General features: G+C 38.2%; 1 protein-coding gene across 1 annotated transcript in view; it reads left to right on the forward strand.

Annotated features, from left to right (window-relative positions):
- ATM (ATM serine/threonine kinase) overlaps positions 1-20,671 on the forward strand; it is a 158,448-nt gene that overhangs the window by 111,515 nt on the left and 26,262 nt on the right. The window contains exons 47-60 of the mRNA XM_006753148.2: positions 545-779; positions 1,447-1,614; positions 2,666-2,779; positions 4,081-4,301; positions 5,602-5,809; positions 7,209-7,322; positions 7,673-7,831; positions 8,289-8,427; positions 9,977-10,059; positions 11,151-11,291; positions 13,578-13,694; positions 14,631-14,780; positions 16,735-16,900; positions 18,683-18,769. Of these exons, the coding sequence (XP_006753211.1) occupies positions 545-779; positions 1,447-1,614; positions 2,666-2,779; positions 4,081-4,301; positions 5,602-5,809; positions 7,209-7,322; positions 7,673-7,831; positions 8,289-8,427; positions 9,977-10,059; positions 11,151-11,291; positions 13,578-13,694; positions 14,631-14,780; positions 16,735-16,900; positions 18,683-18,769 (2,102 nt within the window). The remainder of the gene's footprint in view (positions 1-544; positions 780-1,446; positions 1,615-2,665; positions 2,780-4,080; positions 4,302-5,601; positions 5,810-7,208; positions 7,323-7,672; positions 7,832-8,288; positions 8,428-9,976; positions 10,060-11,150; positions 11,292-13,577; positions 13,695-14,630; positions 14,781-16,734; positions 16,901-18,682; positions 18,770-20,671) is intronic.

A 20,671-nucleotide genomic window follows, 5' to 3' on the forward strand; every position in this document is an offset into this window, starting at 1 on the left:
TATTTTTTAAATCTCAGTAATGGAATTATACAATTATCATTCTTCATGTGTGTGTGCCATGTCTAAGTGTTTTGGGTTTTTTCATTGTTTATATATATATTTTTATTGATTTCAGAGAGGAAGGGAGAGTGAGAGTGATATAGAAATATCAAAGATGAGAGAGAATCATTAATCGGCTGCCTCCTGCATACCCCACACTGGGGATTGAGCCTGCAACCCAGGTATGTGCCCTGACTGAAGTCGAACCTTGACCTCCTGGTTCATAGGTCGATGCTCAATCACTGAGCCACGCTGGCCAAGCAAATCTGAGTATTTTTAAGAAAATTTTTTTAAATGTTCATTGTCTGTAACCTCTCTGTCGACCCTCAGAGCTTGGACCATTTTGTAATTTTCTAAACTTCGACCCTTATTTTGGATTATTTAGAAGTTCTATTCCTGTTACTCTAATAAACTCTTTTGTATTATATCTTAAATTTAGACGCTGCATTATAGCACATTTTTCCCATTTCTCTTGATTACATTAATTCTGTGATTTTGCTTTCAGATCAGTCGTGGAAAGGCAACCCTCTGAAGTATACATTAAGTGGCGGAAGCACTCCCAGCTTCTCAAAGACAGTGATTTCAGTTTTCAGGAGCCGATCATGGCTCTGCGCACAGTCATCCTGGAGCTCTTGATGGAAAAAGAAATGGAGAACTCCCAAAGAGAATGTTTTAAGGACATTCTCACCAAGCACCTTGTGGAACTCTCCGTACTAGCCCGAACTTTCAAGAACACCCAGGTAATTGAATTTAAAACTATGTCATCTCACCTCTTGACTGGTTTTTTATTACCTAGAAAATAGAAAGCATGAGTCAGAAAGCAATGTCATTGAGAGACAGAGATCACTTAAAATACTGTATAGCACCTGGCTGGCGTGGCTCAGTGCTTGAGCATTGATTGACCTGTGAACCAGGAGGTCACAGTTCGATTCCCGATCAGGGTACATGCCCGGGTTGTGGGCTGGATCCCCAGTTGGGGGCATGCAAGAGGCAGCCAATCGATGATTCTCTCTCATTATTGATGTTTCTAGCTCTCTCTCCCACTCCCTTTCTCTCTGAACTCAATAGGAATATGTTAAAAAAATATATATATGGTATAGCATAATTGTTTAAGCTAAGGTTTCCATTTTTGAGTTAGATCTGATTTTAAGCCTTGAGCAAGGTACTTATCTCCTCTAAGCCTCAATTTCCTATTTATAAAATGAGAAGATACCTACCAATTTAATGATTTTATGTACTGTGTATACCCACACATACATATATGTGAGAAAAACAGTCAGATGTGAGGGCTGGGAAAGGCAGGTGGAGATGTGCCTAGGACAGTTCTGACGAAGAGTCAAGAACTCAATGAATCCTAGTAGTAATAATAGTGAAAACATTTACTTCCATGTGTTCTTTTCATTTCAGCTCCCTGAAAGGGCAATATTCCAAATTAAACAATATAATTCAACTAGTTGTGGAGTTTCTGGGTGGCAGCTGGAGGAAGCGCAAGTATTCTGGGCAAAGCAGGAGCAGAGCCTTGCCCTGAATATTCTCAAGCAAATGATCAAGAAGTTGGATGCCAGTTGTTCCAAGGTTCACTCCTTTTTTATTGGCTGAATTAATATTTTGTTATAAAAAAATTATGGTGCTTTAAATATTTTTAATAAATTCATAATTTTTATAGCCTTGAAATTACTGCTATGAGTAAGAAATTGTAAAAAGTAGTCTGAAAAATTAATATTTGTGAAAGGGTTAAAAAAGTATTCATTTTTCCTATTTGAAATAATTATATCAGTCCATCTTATGATAGATTTATTTGATTTATTGCAATTCCTTTTCCTATAAGATTCAGGAAGGACATGTGGGAAACAAACATGAAGTTACTATCAATTTGAAATAACTAAGAGAAAAATGCTTGAGAGAACAAAAGTTTTAAAATAAGCAAGTTGGAATAATTAGGATGTCAATCCAAATACTTTGAAAATATAATGTTAATGTTTTGTCTACCATTTCCTATTAGTTATTGAAGATTTGGCTGCTCTAAAGCTTTATTTCCAGCATATAATGGACAAAAGTAGAGGCATTTGTAGGAATAATAATGTGTTAAAGGGTGTGGTCACAATAATGTCCGTCTGACGTGCACCTGATTAGTGAATATCAACTCATTGCACTTTTGGTATTGAGCATTTGTATGGCATCTTCCATTATTAGAAAAATCACTATTATGCCAGAGTACTGGGAGCCCATATGATATGATGTTTAAACTTTGTTTAATAATATGGGCCCTGGGGTAAGGCTGTCTGCAGTTACCTACCCTCTTTGTACCTCAATTTTAGTTTCTACTCTGCAAATTAAAGATAATACTCATTTCATAGGATTAAATGAGTAAATATACATAAAGCCCTTAGAAAGTGCCTGGCATAAACAAATACTCAATAATTGTAAGTTATTCCAGTAATAGTAGTAATAATAAGTAGTGGGTGAATATTCCATAAATTTACTTACTTGGATTATTAAAATAGTTGTGTGGTGAAAGCAGATAAAGAGAAACATTGTTAACCTGCTTTTTTCCCCAAGTGAAAGATATTTTTGTATAGTCCTGATGATGCTTTTAAGATCTTAAGATTTTGCTTTTCATATGCAGGATGATCCCAACCAAAAACTTATATACACAGAATGTCTGAGGGTTTGTGGCAACTGGTTAGCAGAAACTTGCTTAGAAAATCCTGCAGTCATCATGCAGACCTATCTAGAAAAGGTAAGGTTTTCTTGCAACCATTAAGACAGTTGTTTAGCATGAATAAAACTTGATCTTTTCATCAAGGCCAAATTTATTTCAAAAGCAAATAAAGTATAATTTCTATGTATTATATATTACTAGTGGCCTGGTGCACAAAATGCGTGCACGGGGGTGGGGGAGTGTCCCTCAGCCCAGCCTGCACCTCTCCAATCTGGGACCCCCTCGGGGGAGGTTCGACTGCCGGTTTAGGCCCGATCCCGTAGTTTGACATCCCTCTCACAATCCGGAACCACTGGCTCCTAACCACTCGCCTGCCTGATTGCCCCTAACCACTTCTGCCTGCCAGCCTGATTGCCCCCTAACCGCTCCCCTGCTGGCCTGATTGATGCCTAACTGCTCCCCTGCTGGCCTGATGGCCCCAAACTGCCCTCCCCTGCCAGCCTGAAGGCCCCAAATGCCCTCCCCTTCTGGCCCGATGGCTCCCAACTGCCCTCCCCTGCAAGCTTGATCGCCCACAACTGCCCTCCCCTGCCGGCCCTATCGCCCACAACTGCCCTCCCCTGCCGGTCCTGCCTCCTCCGCCAGGACCCACTTCCTCCTCGCGAGGCAGCAGAGACGTAGGACTGGCGTCCTCTGTGCCACGTGGAGCCGCAGGACCCCCAGGCCTCATTGTGCAGAGCGGCCACCAGGCCCCACCTCCTCTGTGTGCATGGCCATCTTGTAACAACGTCGTGCGAGGGCGTGACAACCACCTAGGCTTTTATTAGTATAATTAATACTGCTGTAGCTCTATATAACTGTAGGGCAGAATGGAATAGAATATTGCAAAAGAAAGAGCATTCTTTTTAAAATTTAAATTCTTTATTGTTGAAAGTATTACATGTCTCCTTTTTCTCCCAAGAAGGAGCATATTTTAAAAGTAAGCTCAAATGTGTTTTCCTTTTCCCCGCAACCAGCACCCACTCTTTCAACAAGTTGTTTCTGATAATTTCTCCATCTATTTATGTACAAAACTAGCTGATTAAGGAATGTGCAAGTCAGCCTGTGCTATTCATTTGTAGCCCAACCACCCAGCAATTAGAATTAGGACTTCTGTAGTCTAGCCCCTTTCAACCTTCCTGTTTCTCCCTCTTACTGCTTTAGTTTAATTGTAACTATCAGAGTTGTTTTGAAAAGTCAAGAAAGTAGAGTAGTTCATATGATTTAGCTAGTGCATAAACAAGTTAAACTTTAGCGTAGGTATTGCTTTGACCTGTGTGATTCTTGAGATGCCTTTTGTACCTGTAAATGTAATATAAACGGATTGTGTTTTCTTGAAGGCAGTAGAAGTTGCTGGAAATTACGATGGAGAAAGCAGTGATGAGCTCAGAAATGGACAAATGAAGGCATTTCTCTCATTAGCACGGTTCTCAGATACTCAGTACCAGAGGATTGAAAACTACATGAAATCATCAGAATTTGAAAACAAACAAGCTCTCCTGAAAAGGGCTAAAGAGGAAGTGGGCCTTCTTAGGGAACATAATATTCAGAGCAATAACAGGTAACTAACTAGGTGTCTACAAGTGACAAGATAAACAGGTATACTGTGACTATAGGTATACAGATACACAGAATTCATGTTCTGGTTCTAAGCTCATTATAGAGCAGCTGTGGGCAAACTACGGCCCGCGGGCCAGATCTGGCCCGTTTGAAATGAATAAAACTAAAAAAAAAAAAAGACCGTACCCTTTTATGTAATGATGTCTACTTTGAATTTATATTAGTTCACACAAACACTCCATCCATGCTTTTGTTCCAGCCCTCCGGTCCATTTTAAGAACCCATTGTGGCCCTGGAGTCAAAAAGTTTTCCCACCCCTGCCCTAGAGCCAACCTCTTGTGGTCCCTCCGTGGGCAGCGCTGGGGCTTGAAGGGTGTCTGTGGAGTGAGGGGGGCCCCTCACCACCACTGTGCTGGCAGCCATCAGCCTGGCTTGTGGCTGAGCAGAGCTCCCCCTGTGGGAGTGCACTGACCACCAGAGGGCAGCTCCTGCATTGAGCATCTGCCCCCTGGTGGTCAGTGTGTGTCATAGTGACCAGTCATTCCCAGTCTTTCTGCTGTTAGGGTCAATTTGCATATTACCCTTTTGTTATATAGGATGGATGTTAGCTTTTTGTTTTGCTGTTTTGGTTTGTTGGTATCCTGTGTAATAAAATCGTAATATGCAAATCGACCAAATTGCGGAACGACTGGTGGAACAACCAGTCACTGTGATGCACACTGTCCACCAAGGGGCAGACACAGGAACTGCCCCCAACCCGCAGGCCCCGAAAGGAGGCGGTGGCAGGGGGTGGGGCCGGTGAGCGTGTGGCGCCAGGCCAGCCAAGGCAGGTGACAGCAGGGGCGCCCAATCTCCTGCTGGTTGCCCCGCAGATCAGCCCTGATCGCTGGCCAGGTCTAGGGACCCTACCCGTGCACAAATTTCGTGCACTGGGCCTTTAGTTATAAAAAAAAAAGAGGTGTTGAAATTAAATACAAAAGATTACCTATTTTGATGTAATTGAACCTTTTATTCCAACTTGCCTTTGGTCTGTATATTTTAGTGTAAGGAGAGAATAAAGTAAACTAAATACCTTAGGTAGAGTCCACTCTGTCTTTGGTTGTCTATGATAGCTTTTGAATTGCACAAACTTACTTTAAGACAAAAAGTAAAAGAAAAAGACAAAAAAGTAAGTTTGTTTCCTTTATAACCCTTAGGATTTTGCCTTTTCTGATTTTTCACTTATGTTGTATATCATGTATGAATTTGTAGTCCTATAAATTTGACGGCTTTTGTGTTTTACTTTAATTATTCAATGCAAGATACACAATAAAGGTTCAGCGAGAGCTGGAGCTGGATGAATGTGCCCTCCGTGCTCTGAAAGAGGATCGGAAGCGTTTCTTATGTAAAGCTGTTGAAAATTACATCAGTTGCCTGTTAAGTGGAGAAGGGCATGATATGTGGATATTTCGTCTATGTTCTCTCTGGCTTGAAAATTCTGGAGTTTCTGAAGTCAGTGGCATGATAAAGGCAAGTTGTTTTTTCAACCTGATATTCTACCATGTGCTTGAAAAGCTTAGTATCAGGGATTATGTATACGTTGTATCCCCAGCACTTGGCTTGGTGCTCATAGTACCAGGAGGTCACGGTGCGATTCCTGGTCAGAGCATATGCGCGGGCTGTGGTGCCCAGTAGGAGTCGTGCAGGAGGCAGCCAATCAATGATTCTCTCTCATCATTGATGTTTCTATCTCTCTCTCTCCCTTCTTCTCTGAAATCAACAAAAATATATTTTTAAAGAAATGATAAGGTCACAGGTAGATTTCTTCGCCTGCCTTATGCTTTTCTAGAATTTTTACAGAGAATTCTTTTGTAAGTGGAAAATAAATTTTTAGGAAAGCATCAAGGCAGCAGTATTTCATAAGTTTTTATTTAAAAATCTTAGATTTTATTGATGACACCTAAAATTAAAGTTATGTTAATTATATATAGGGTATCCCCCAAAATATGTACACACACTTTGAATAATTATAAAGACAGTGTTTATTAAAATAAATTTCATTTTCAGAATTGTGCTCTCAGCTGTTAAAAGTGCATATACATTTTCAGGGACACCCCTAAAGTTAAAATAAATTTCATTTTCAGAATTGTGCTCTCAGCTGTTAAAAGTGCATATACATTTTCAGGGACACCCCTAAAGTTAAAATAAATTTCATTTTCAAAATTGAGCTCTTGGCTGTTAAAGTGTATATACATTTTGTGGGGGGACAGTCAATTTGAAGCTTAAAAGTAAAATGGTTCTGCTGGATGAAAAGAATGGTAAGACTCATAATAGACACAACCAGTCTCAGTTACTAGTGCACAAACCTGTTACTGTTGGCATGTAGGGGGTAATAATTACCCAATCTTATTATACTCTGACTGCTCAGGAGTGCAGATCACCATGGTCCTCAGATCCAGATCCACGTTCCTTCTTGGGTTCACTGGAATAAAACAGTGCCAAGTATTTCAATTCTCAATATAATTTAATTTAGGATCAAATACGATGGATCAATCTAGAATGCCAATCAGAAAGACTCAGATAAGATAAATGATAAGGAAAAAATGTAGTGAAGTTTTAATAACAACCACAGGTTGTGCTAGTTGAAGAGCATTAGCAGCGGTTCTCAACCTGTGGGTCGCGAACAATGAAAATACATCCTGCATATCAGATATTTACATTACGATTCATAACAGTAGTAAAATTACAGTTATGAAGTAGCAACGAAAATAATTTTATGGTTGGGGGTCACCACAACATGAGGAACTGCATTAAAGGGTCGCAGCATTAGGAAGGTTGAGAACCACTGCCTTAGAGTAATTTATTTACTTAGATGTGAGACTATTTGAAATGCATTGTTTCTTAATTTTGTATTCTTTTTTAATGATAGCGATATGGAATGAAGATTCCATCATATAAATTTTTGCCTCTTATGTACCAACTGGCTGCTAGAATGGGGACCAAGATGACGGGAGGCCTAGGATTTCATGAAATCCTCAATAATGTAAGTAAACCTGGGAATCAAAACAACAATTGCTTTTCTTTTATATTACCATATACTATATCAAGTATGTACTGCTGTTCCATTCTAAGAAATGGGAATACAAAAGAATTTAGTCCTCTATATATTGTGCCAAGGGCAAGAACAAAGATTTCCTTTTGTCTCCTCTCATTGCACATACATTACTCAGTTTCTCTCTTATCCTTATGTACCCTTCCTCTAACCCATACTTCACCCACTGCGGTATCTAGTACAGTAACACATATCTCAATGTTAAGTAAAATGAAAAGTGTTGTGGATTTTCTACTTTTTTGTTTGTTTGCTTAAAACTAATAGTTCTTCATTTGTGACAGCTCATCTCTAGAATTTCAATGGATCACCCCCATCATACTTTGTTTATTATATTGGCCTTAGCAAATGCGAACAAAGATGAATCTTTGACAAAATCAGAGGCAGCAAGAAGGAGTAGAATAACTAAAAATGCACCTAAACAGAGCTCTCAGCTTGATGAGGTATTTGGATTAAACATATATAACTTTTTGAATTGTGATATTCATATTTTCCTAGAATATTCTTTTCTTAAATTCCAGTGATTCTAAGAATGTGTGTTGTGACTAGAATCAGTTTGTAAATCCTTTGTTATTATGATGCCACTTAAAATTGGTTCCAAATTTCTGAATATTGCTCAAAGCATAGGAGATACCAGTAATATTTTACATTTTTTTCCTCACAGCAATGAGCAAATAAAAACTAGATTTTGAAAGGCACCCACGCCACTTACTCTTGAGATTATTATATCTTTTATGTATTTCATTCATAAGGGAGCTGTTTTGTTTGGATCTGAGGGATTATAGTCCTTTCATTGCCTACATGTGCGCATACATTCTTTTTTTTCTTTTGTTATTATATCTGAAAAGTTGAAATGTCAGGTATTTTCTTATGCATTGTTCTTTGTTTTTTTATGAATAGGATCGAACTGAGGCTGCAACCAAAATTATAAGTGCTATCAGAAGTAGGAGACCCCAGATGGTCAGGAGTGTTGAGACACTTTGTGATGCCTATATTATATTAGCAAACTTTGATGCCACTCAGTGGAAGACTCAGAGAAGTATGTGTTTAAAAGAATGAGTGTTCCTTTCATGCTATGTTATTCTCTGTAGAGATATGTTAATTATAGAACCTAATGTGTAAGTCTCTTTAAATCACAAACATTACTGTAATTATAGATACAAAGGTCCTGTTGATTGCAATTCACACATGATCCAAAACTTAATTTTCATCTAATGGCTTCAATACCATTCACTTTTTCACTTAATATATTTTGGTAGAACTGATAATAGGTGGCCACACTGAATTATTTGATTTCTCTGGGTAATCTTCTGTTGCAGAGAATTGTATAGAAGCACATCCTTTAAAATAACTGAATAGCTAAGATTTTTTAGGGTCAAAGCTTTTTAAAATAGTTAGGTACTCACTGTGCCCTAGGACTTAAAAATGAAGAAGCCTCCATTTCTTCCATAGAATGCCTTGCATGTAATCCATCCTTCTTGCTGTGTCTGTTAAAATAATTATAAGATGCTGTAATTTTTGATTATATGCATTCACTTATAAGTATCTCTCTCCCCATACTTTAATAATGATATTCCATTTTGTTTAGAATCATATCTTCACATTTAAATTCAATAATTATTACTTTAAAATAAGAATGAGATTTATTGTGTGCCTCTAAACCAGCGCTTCTCAACCTGTGGGTCGCGACCCCTTTGGGGGTCGAACGACCCTTTCACAGGGGTTGCCTAAGACCATCGGAAAATCCATATATAATTACATATTGTTTTTGAGATTAATCACTATGCTTTAATTATGTTCAATTTGTAACAATGAAAATACATCCTGCATATCAGATATTTACATTACGATTCATAACAGTAGCGAAATTATAGTTATGAAGTAGCAACGAAAATAATTTTATGGTGGTGGTGGTGGGGGGGGGGTCACCACAACATGAGGAGCTGTATAAAGGGTCGGGGCATTAGGAAGGTTGAGAACCACTGCTCTAAACAAACAAACAATACCGTCATGTCCTTTAGTCACTCTTTTTTTTCTAAAATGTATTTGTATTGATTTCAGAGAGGAAGGGAGAGGGAGAGAGAGACAGAATCATCAATTATGAGAGAGAATCTTTGATCAGCTGCCTTCTGCACGCTCCCTACTGGGGATCGAGCTTGCAACCCAGGCATGTGCCCTGGACCAGAATCAAACCCAGGACACTTCAGTCTGCAGGCTGATGCTCTAGCCACTGAGCATAACTAGCTAGGGCCCTTTAGTCACTTTTAATAGTATGGCAGGAATACATTAGGTAATTATCTTATGTAATGACTTAAAAAATATGTCATTATCTCAAAGTGCTCAAGCTGTCCCCCTCCATCTGATTCCCAGGGCCAGGTAACCAGCAACTGCATTTGTAAGCCATGTTAAATTAACCATCGCTATGCTCTGACCCTGAGCTATAGCGTGTCCCGAGCCCTTGGATCTTCATTCCTAAACCAGGGATCAGCCAGAAGGGAGGGTCTGTGGCATCTGCTGAATTGTGCTTTACTGTCAGTGCCGTTCCTCAGTTTTCGGTTGCCACTAAAACCTCTTTATTTTAAATACAGAAGGCATAAAAATTCCAGCCGACCAGCCAATTACTAAACTTAAGGACTTAGAAGATGTTGTTGTTCCTACTATGGAAATTAAGGTAATTTACCATCAACTCTTTTATTTTATTAAACTCAATTCCTCTGTGTTAGATTAAATCATTAGAAATCGTCTTTTTTGTAGATCAAAATTGGTTAAATACTGGCAATTTCATTTGTTTCAACCTATAGTTTTTTTCTTTATTAGATTCCCTGTGCTCAAGCCTTAAAATGCGTAAGGCCTCTCCAGCTTTCTTTTCCTTTGCCTTCAGTTCCATACCCCCATCTTTCTTATGAAGAATGTCTATAGACTGTTACCTTCATTGTCCAGAAGGAAAAATTCCATGTGCTTATGCCAAGATTAGTTTTTAACTTGCAAGAAAGTTCCTACTTGTGTTACTGGTTTTTAAAGTTCTATATGCATTATAATATATATGCATTATAATATATTGTTTTTGATGTATTACAGTATTAAGCAATGCAGTATGTGTTGCAATATAAAATTGATTATAATGTACACGATACATTTAGCTATGTAATAATGATCTTTTATTGCTATAAGTACCCCATGGTCAGGGATCTATGTAATAATAAAGGTTATAGTTTAGAAAATGATCATTTTTAACTACATTATAAATCTCTCTTTTGAGTTTGCAATTCAGTGGTTAGTACCTGAAGTTATTTGATTTGAAGTATAGCTGTTTTATGTGAATTAACTAATATCTTCCCAACTATTCCATCAATATTATTTAGCTGAATAATTCCTGAAAATGCATACTTAGTAGTTATATCCTAGAGAACTCCTCTCCATGCTTTTCTAAAGTTTACCTTATTATGATTTTGTGAGTACTATTTCTCAGATGACTTAACATATACAAGTCAGTGTTAAGACATGTTTTCAATAATTTTTCAATGACACTATTCCAATTTTGTATACCCTACTTTTATTAAGATATATTTAGGGAAGTAGTGTCATTTTTTAAAGCCTTGTCAATGTCAAATATTCTCTTTCATTTAACAGAAAGTTATAGCTCCAGTTCTTAACCAACAGCACATTGACATTCCTTCCTCTTTTTAGTATTAAAATTATTGATGATAATTCATTTTTCAAATAGTGTATCTGACCTATTATCATTTTTATATTTTTTATTAGGTGGACCCCACAGGAGAATATAGAAACCTGGTGACTATACAGTCATTCAAAGCAGAATTTCGTTTAGCAGGAGGTGTAAATTTACCAAAAATAATAGATTGTGTGGGCTCTGACGGCAAGGAAAGGAGACAGCTTGTCAAGGTGAGGCTCCCCTTCTGTGGTGTGGTTCTTAGAGAGTTGATGAAAAAAGTCAAAGAAAACGTAGATATGTTCTTCCTGCTTTATTTATGTCTTTATTCTGAATAATTACAAGTAAGGAAAACTTATAGAATAGAAATATATTATTTTCTAGAAGCACAATGCTTTTCTCCATCTTTTTATGTGTCTCTGAAAGATCATCATTATTATAACGATTTTACATGTACAGACAGGATGAGGTTAACAATCAGCTTGCTTGTTATAGGAAAGATATTTTGGGGATTGTTACCTATATTCTTTTTTTAATTTAAATTCTTTATTGTTTAAAGTATTACACATCTTCTTTTTCCCCCCATTGACCTCTTCTCAGCCATTCTCTCCCCCGCGCACATGCCCTCACCCCCCTACTGTCTGTGCCCATGGGATATGCTCATATGCATGTATACAAGTCCTTTGGTTGATCTCTTACCCTCTCTCTCCCCTGCCTTCCCTCTGAGGTTTGATGGTCTGTTCCATGCTTCTATGTCTCTGGATCTATTTTTGTTCATCAGTTTATGTTGTTCATTATATTCCACAAATGAGTGAGATCATGTGATACCTTTCTCCAACTGGCTTATGTCGCTTAGCATGATACTTTCCAGGTCCATCCATGCTGCCTCAAAGGGTAAGAGTTCCTTCTTTTTCACAACTGTTTTTAATGTGCTGGAGTCACTGCTTCCCAGATAGAATGTCATGTCCTTGAGGACAGTGTCCATGTCTTATCTCCCAAACATGGTAACATTTAACAGACGGCTTGTCCACGGTAGGGAGGTAGTAGTTTGTTGATTTGATGGTTGAGCATGTTTTCATATGTCTCTTGGCCTTCTGTATGTCCTCTTTCGAAAAGTGTCTATTTAGGTCCTTTGCCCATTTTTGATTGGATTGTTTATCTTCCTTTTGTTAAGTTGTATGAGTTCCCTATGAATTTTAGAGATTAAACCCTTATCAGATATAACATTGGCGAATATGTTCTCCCATGCAGTGGGCTCTCTTGTATTGTTGTTGGTTTCTTTTGCTGTGTAGAAGCTTTTTATTTTGATGTAGTCCCATTTGTTTATTTTCTCCTTAGTTTCCAGGAGCTGTATCAGTAAAGATATTGCTAAGACATATGTCTGATATCTTGTTGCCTATGGATTCTTCTAAGATTTTTATGGTTTCCCGTTTTACATTTAAATCCTTTATTAATTTTGAGTTTATTTTTGTTTATGGTGTAAGTTGGTGATCTAGTTGCATTTTTTGCAAGGCTCTGTCCAATTTTCCCAACACCATTTATTGAAGAGACTATCTTGACTCCATTCTATGCTCTTGCCTCCTTTGTCAAATATTAATTGAGCATAATGGTTTGGGTCGATTTCTAGGTTCTCTGTTCAGTTCCATTGTTCTATATCAGCGGTTCTCAACCTGTGGGTTGTGACCCCTTTGGGGGTCGAACGACCCTTTCACAGGGGTCACCTAAATACATCCTGCATATCAGATATTTACATTACGATTCATAATAGTAGCAAAATTACAATTATGAAGTAGCAAAGAAAACAATTTTATGGTTGGGGGTTACCACAACATGAGGAACTGTATTAAAGGGTCGCGTCATTAGGACGGTTGAGAACCACTGGTCTATATGTCTGTTCCTGTGCCGGTACCAGGCAGTTTTGAGAACAGTGGCTTTGCAGTATAGCTTGATATCTGGTATTGTGATTCCTCCAACTTTGTTCTTCTTTCTCAGGATTGCTGTGGCTATTCGGGGTCCTTTTTTATTCCATATGAATTTGTGGAGAGTTTGTTCTAGGTCTGTGAAATATGTTGTTGGTATTTGTTACTTCTCTTCTTGATTAGTTCAAGTTTAAGGTCCTTGCTTCAATATGTTGAGTCTGGCACTATACCCAAGTGCTAGCAAATGTACCAGAAAGGATGGCGATTCTCCCTTAATCTATTCAAAAGCTCTTTGGGCCTCGCTGAGGAGTGGCAGAGAGAGAACAGTTGCCCCACCCAGCTCTTTTGCAGCTTGCCCTCAGGTGGAGAAGTTTCAGTTGAGGGAGATTCTTTTTTCTAAATTGTTCTGCCTACTCAGTGTTACAGCTTCTTTATGAAAGAATAGCCTAGGTCTTAATTATTTAAGAGACCATTAAGAGGAGCACTGATGCTCAGATTGACTTCTGAGTGCCCTTTCGCTGTCCTCAGATGTCTCTTGCTATGATTTTATTGTAAAGAAATGAACTGTGCTTAGTTATTCTTTTTTTTATTATTCTGAAGGGCCGTGATGACCTGAGACAAGATGCTGTCATGCAGCAGGTTTTCCAGATGTGTAATACGTTGCTGCAGAGAAACACTGAGACCAGGAAGAGGAAGTTGACTATCTGCACATACAAGGTAACTGGTTTTTACTTGTGCTGCTTCACCAAGAGTAATATTCAGACCAGGGGTCAGCAAATGTTTTCTGTGAAGGACCAGATAGTACACATTAGAGATGTTATGGGCCACAAAATGTCTCTGTCATCTGTCCTTTACATTTTCTTTACAACCCTTTTAACCTGAAACCCCATTCTGAGCTCACAGGCTCTTCAAAGCAGTCTGGGCTGGGATTTGCCCAAGGCCATGGATTGCCAATCTCTGATTTAGCCACATTGTTTTTTGGGTTATTTTTTCTTTTTTTAAAGAACTCATTAATGTTAACTGCAGTGAGGTGTTTCTTATAATCAACTAAAGTATTTTTTCTTTATCTTTAACCATTTGGCTTATTTCTGGTGTAAAAGTACTCTTAAGAAGAAAAGTGCTATTAAGAAGGAAATACTGCGCTTGTCAGGGGCTCAGCTGGTTAAAACATCGTCCTGTATGCCAAAAACAGTTGTGGGTTCAACCCCCAGTGGAGGCTCTAAGGAACGCAACTGCTCAGTGTTTTCTCTCTCATTGATGTTTCTCCTTAACCCTTCCCTTCCCTCTCTCTCAAATCAATAAAAACATTTTTTCAAAGTACAAAGTATAAGGAAAACAGGGCTAATTCCTCTTCCAAGTGGAACCAACTAAGTATGGCTCAGTGTGGGTGATGAAGGGGACCATAAACAGGACTGACTTCTCAAGGGAACCATGGAGACTAAGAGATGAGCAGGTTCTCAAGTCTAAGCAGCAGGCCAGAAGATCTTTGAGCCTGAAGAGTCAGCTTTCCTCCAAAGAACTTTGTCTCCTGCGGATAGAGAAATAGTAATACAACTTGAGAAAATGCTTCACCCTGACTCTGATAGTGCAGTGATTATCATATGCTATTTAACGCCCTTCCATAATCAAAAGGTATTTAATCTATAACTTTAGGTGGTTCCCCTTTCTCAGCGAAGTGGTGTTCTCGAATGGTGCACAGGAACTGTCCCTATTGGTGAATTTCTTGTTAACAATGAGAATGGTGCTCATAAAAGATACAGACCAAACGATATCAGTGCCTATCAATGCCAGAAGAAAATGATGGTAAGTGACACCCAAAAGTGTGAGTTATTGCAGGATTGTTTAATAGTTTATTAAAGCTCAAGGTTATCACATATAGAATACAAACAGTTTTAATTTCTGCAGGTAATTGTTAATGATACTAAGTAAAAGAAAGAAAGCTCACCGGAATAAAAGGTTGTATGAGTGGAAAAAGAAGGTTTTTAAACTGTAATGTCAACCCTTGTCCGATGAGAAATTTAATATTTTTCAATGTATGCTGATTCTTAACAAAACACTAAAAACCATTATGAAATAATTTTTATCTGAAACTAATATAGAGAGCTTCTAGGACATTTGCCACATTACAGTGGCCATTTGGCATTCACTCTCAGCAGTGCTTATTAAATGCCTCCTCTGCACCAGGTGAGCTTTCACAAATCACTAATCATTGTCCTCATCCCATTGAAAGGTGAGAAGAAATGCAGAGAACTTCACTTGCCCAAGGTCATTGAGCTAATAAGTGGCGGAGCAAGGGTTTGAACCTTGTCTCTGCAACTCTAAAATGCACTTACTTCTCCTTTCATTGTTCAGGGTATAGAGGGTACAGTGCAGCACAGGGAGGATGTGGTTAGTTCTCCCTGGGATGGGGCATGGAGAGAATCCGATCCAAGAAAGGCTTCATAGAGGAGATGGTGTTTGAGGCAAGTTTTGTAAACGAATTTGTCTTCAAGGAGAAGAAGATACAAGCAAAGAGAAGAAGGTGTGAACATGCAGTTAAAGACAGCACAGCCTTAGTCTTTGAGGAGGAGCAGATAGGATATTGAATCAGTAATCATTAGTCAAAAAATAGAGGGTTGCATTATATGCTAAGAAATGTGCACTTTGTCCTGTAGGCAATAGAGGACCCTTGAGAAGAATGTTAATATCAAATTTGCATTTTAGAAAGATAACTCTGGCCCAGCCTGCGTGGCTCAATGGTTGAGCATGGACCCATGAACCAAGAGGTCATTAGTTTAGTTCCTAGTCAGGGCATACGTCTGGGTTGAGGGCTTGATCGCCAGTGAGGGGCAGCCATTGATGTTTCTTTCTCTCATCAATGTTTCCTCTCTAAAAATCAATTAAAACATTTAAAAAAAAGATAACTCTGACAGCACTGTGGGTTATGTTTTCAAAAATTCCGACTAAAGGCATGAGACAGCTATCTGAACTAAGATTCATAAACAATAGGAATGGAGAATAGGAGGTACATATGAGAAATATTAAGTAGGCAGAACAGGTAGGATTTGGTTGCCGATTAGAAGTGGGATTGGTGAAAACGTAGTCAGTAGCACCCAGTTTTCTGGTTGGGGTTTTGGGGTAAATGGAGAAGCCATTTACTGTAAAAAATAGAGGAAGTGGCTGAGCTTTGCCACAGTTGAGAAGGTGGATTAGTTTGGATTTGGAAGTGATCCCAGTGAAGATGTTGAGTGGGCAATTGGGAAGCACATCATGCTGGAGCTTAATGAAGGTGTCCCGGCCAAAGGTGGAGATTTGGAAGTCATCAGCACATAGGTGAGAGTAGGCCCAGTGAAGTAGACAAGCCATGCTTCAGGAAGGTATGTTAGAAGCCAGGTCTGACACTTGTCAGCTGCTTTGCCATCCATCAGTGACCCCTTCTTGCTGCTTTTTGTTTCCTATCCCACCCCTAGTACCTAGTGCCATAACACCACCTAAGACTGTCTGGAACTACCTTTGTCATTTTTGTTTACTTTCACATAGATTACAGGATCATGCAAGTTAGTGTGCATCCTTCCACTAATATGAAAACCCTAAAGGTATTAGAACTTGTTATTAATTGCTTCCCTGACCAGTGTGTTAGCTCCTTGAGAGTAGAGATACCTTATCTTTTTATTACCTTTATGTCTGTCATACTATTTTCCATATAGACACTCTTAGTGGGCTTAAATTACTTGAACACAATATTGAGAAAATAATTTTATATTTGATCTATTTAAAGGATGCGCAAAAGAAGTCTTATGAAGAGAAATATGAAACATTCATGGATATTTGTAAGAATTTTCAACCAGTGTTCCGTTATTTCTGCATGGAAAAATTCTTGGACCCAGCTGTTTGGTTTGAGAAACGATTGGCCTATACTCGCAGTGTGGCTACTTCTTCTATTGGTAATCTTACACATTTTAGTAAATTCACACTTCCCACATTCTTAATTGCAGGGGATGGTGTTATTGATAGTGGTTGTTAACTAAATTGTTTTCATCTTTAGATCATTGAGTTTTTTGTTCATCTTGATTTTTTTAAAATCATTAATTCATCAAGTATATACCAGAGAGTGGAAGAGAGAGGGAGAAGGGACACACACACACACACACACACACACACACACATTAATCAGTTGCCTCCAACATGTGGGATCATATCCGCAACCCAGGTATGCTCTCTTGACCGGGAATCGAACCCACGACCCTTCGATGCATGAGCGACATTCCAGCCACTGAGCCATGCCAACCAGGGCTCATCCTGATTTTTTTTAATGAAATATTTTTTTTTATTGATTTCAAAGAAGAAGGAAGAGGGAGAGAGAGATAAAAACATCAATGATGAGAGAGACTCATTGATTGGCTGTCTCCTGCGTGCCCCCCCAACTGGGGATCAAGCCCGCAATCTGGGCATGTGCCCCGATCTCCTGATTCATAGGTTGACGCTCAACCATTGAGCCATTCTGGCTGGGCTCATCCCGATTCTTAGCTTCTAGTTGTAGCTCTTCTTAGCTTTTGCAGGAGAGAATTCTCCTGCCCCAAGGTAGAGAAACAAGACTGGTTATTCTTTTTTGTTTAATAGTGAATATGGTTTATTTTCTCTGCCTGAATTCACTGTGTTATTTTCTGAGATTTCCTTTGGAAAATAATAAAATGCATGATAACTGCATGTAAGTTATTTCCCTTAATTATTAGTGTTCTTTGTGCAGAACCTCTATAATACCATATAAACACCCAATGATTGATTCTGTTTAATAAGATTTTGTTTTTAGAATAGAAATAACGATATCTATTTAAATATTCAGTGTCCAATGTGTACTTTGACTTTGTTTTGCTTTTTTCATTTGTAAGAGATTGGAAAGGCTAGATAGGGCAATTAACAAAATCATAGAGTGTGCGGGCTAACAAGAACAGAGATCTTTTATCTTTTAATCCCCTGGCTTTTAGCTAAAGACCACTGCCTCCATCACTTCGGGACCATTCCCCAAGAAGGCAGGGCATGTATGTTTAAAACAATTGTAGATAATTATGAAATTCTCTTCTTTTCTACATTGAGGATCGTTCATCTGATTCAACTAATTTAGGTTATAAACAAGAAAAGTAAGCCCCGTTAATGACAGAGCGAACCATCCTGACTCCCTCTGTGGTGTCTTTTCTGTAACAACCTAGTGTCTTTTTTTAGGTTAAAAGTATTTTAAGTCATGTCATAATCTGTCTTAAAAATAGAAATCAGTTGGGGGTTTTTTTTTGGTATATACCTGATGAAATGAATTAATTATTAATTTGTGTTAAATATAACCAAGCAGAAGAAAGTTTCACTGAAGAATGAAGAATTTTCTCATGAATTACTCAATAAATATTTGAATGTATATGCACTTGGTCCTGGTAAATAATGGTCTCAACTTTTACCACACCAATGTCAGAGTACTACTATTTTAAAATATGTGCTGTATTTGTAAAGGGGAAACTTTTTAGCAAGTTATCTAGGGTTTTAAAATGCAGTATAAATGAAAATAGCTGGTGAGATTTGACTTCAGAATGGCCAGCTATGAACATGTTTTCCTTTAAATAGGCTAAAAAGCCCAAGCTACTTAAAATTATGTAATCAATGATAATAGTTGAAATTATGACTAAATGTTATTAGAAATGGATGATATCAGTGATTTCAGGTTTGTTTTTTTTCCCCAGTTGGTTACATACTTGGACTTGGTGATAGACATGTACAGAATATCTTGATAAATGAGCAATCAGCAGAACTTGTACATATAGATTTAGGTAAGTCATAAAAGATACGTATTTTTATTTTGTTTAATAACTAGTCATCAAGAAATGTTGTTTTCCTACCAAAGAAGATGTATATGTGATAGGAATGGGGAGACAGTCAGTGTGCCAGAGTAGAGCCTGCATGTCATCGAGTAGCATGAGAGATAGATTGCTACGAGGCTGTAAAAAGCCAAGCTAAGAAGTTTCAACTTTAATCCATTAAATAATGGGATGTAAATGAAGATATACTTAAGCAAGGCGTGATTACATTTGATTATTGGAAAGGTAGTTTGAGGGCAGTATTTATTGGCTGCGGGAAGACAGGTTAGTTGGTATAGTAGTGTAGACAAGAGAGGTTGAAGATTTGGACGACATTTGTGAAGTCCAGAGCATTGGATTTGGGGGACGTTTTTGCAGTAACCTGCACAGTGATCTTAGATGTGGGAACTGTGGGAGAGGGGGCTCCAGGGGAACTGAAGTTTCTAGTCAGGAGCAGAGCAGGTTTTGTAAAGAATAAGGAAGCAGTAAGTTTAGTTTTGCAATTTCCAGATGGAGTAGGCAGTTTACTATATAGGAGAACAAAGAAGTAGAGCATAGTGACGTGGAACTTTCAGCAAAAGATTTCAGGCGAAGTGAGTGGACTAGAGGAGGCTCTGAGCTCATGCATCAACCGTGATAAAGAAGACCAAGAATGGGGTCGTGAGGAATGCTGGTGTTGAAAAGGCTGAGTCAGAAGGAAAACAGGAAAAACCAATAAGTCATGGAAACTAGGAGGGGGGCATATCCGGAGGAAACATTTTTATGAAGGAAGAAATGCTCCGTAGCGGCCGATACAGGAAGGTCAAATAAGATGAATGCAGTAAAAAAGGCCTTTGTATTTAACAATCAGCCTTAGAGGCCTAGGAAGTAACTTTTGGATAGAATGGTTGAAGTGAGACTGTAAAAAGGCAAGGATCGAAGGAAGTTAAAGATTTATAGACTAAGAAGGTGGAATTGTCCCACAAGAAGCTTTGAAGGGGAAGGGAGGGTGGGAGAAATTTGCCACAGAGATGATGTAGAGACACATATTCACTCCTCTTTTTGGTTAGTTTTGACTGTTTTTTGTTTGCTTTGTTTAATATGAGAGAGGCATGAACATGTTAGATGTTGATAAAATACAGGAAAGATAAAATTAAAACAGCAAGGGAAATTACAAAGTGCATGAGCGGTAGAATTGGCTTTACACTGGAGGCATGTGAGCTTTTCTGCTAAGAGGAGGAAAGGATCAGTGCCAATAGGAAAGTCAGAAGCTAGAGTGAAAGAGAATTTTAGGAAAATTGTATTTGCTCTTCTGTTATTTCTGAGAAATAGAAGGCATGTTTACTTGCTAATAATCAGAGGGATGGTAATCAACCTTAAAAGAGCAATAAAATTCTAAAACAGGTACCAAGAAAATGAGACCAAGAGTTGTGGAAAGGGAGAAGTAAAAAGACATGCAAAGCAGTTTAAGGGTCACTTTCCTAAGGTGAGAATCCTAAATTTGTAGTGGAGCCAATAGTGTCTCCATGTGATTTCTTCCACCAATCCTGAACATCCCTGGAGTTGAAGTTTTAGTTAGAAATGGTAGGTGTGGTGGGGCAAGGAGATTTGAGGTACTAGTGAGAGTAATCAACTTTGTAGTCTTTACTCTAGGCTGAGTAGGGAAGGAAGAGAGGCTAATAGACTAGAAATACCAATGAGTTTGAAGACTATTAAGTAAGTGTACAGAAGAAGAGGTCTTGATTAGAATGTAGAATTTAAGAATTCTAAGAAGGTACCGTTTTAAGAAATTAGAAATTCTACAATGTAATCCACATAGGTGGTTTTCTAAGAGAGAATAAAATTTAGTTCCATTAGAAAGAGATCAAAGATATTATAAATATAAATTGATATATA

The sequence above is a fragment of the Myotis davidii genome, unplaced genomic scaffold, assembly GCF_000327345.1.
Source record: "Myotis davidii unplaced genomic scaffold, ASM32734v1 scaffold1491, whole genome shotgun sequence".
In the NCBI taxonomy this organism is placed as follows: Eukaryota; Metazoa; Chordata; class Mammalia; order Chiroptera; family Vespertilionidae; genus Myotis; species Myotis davidii.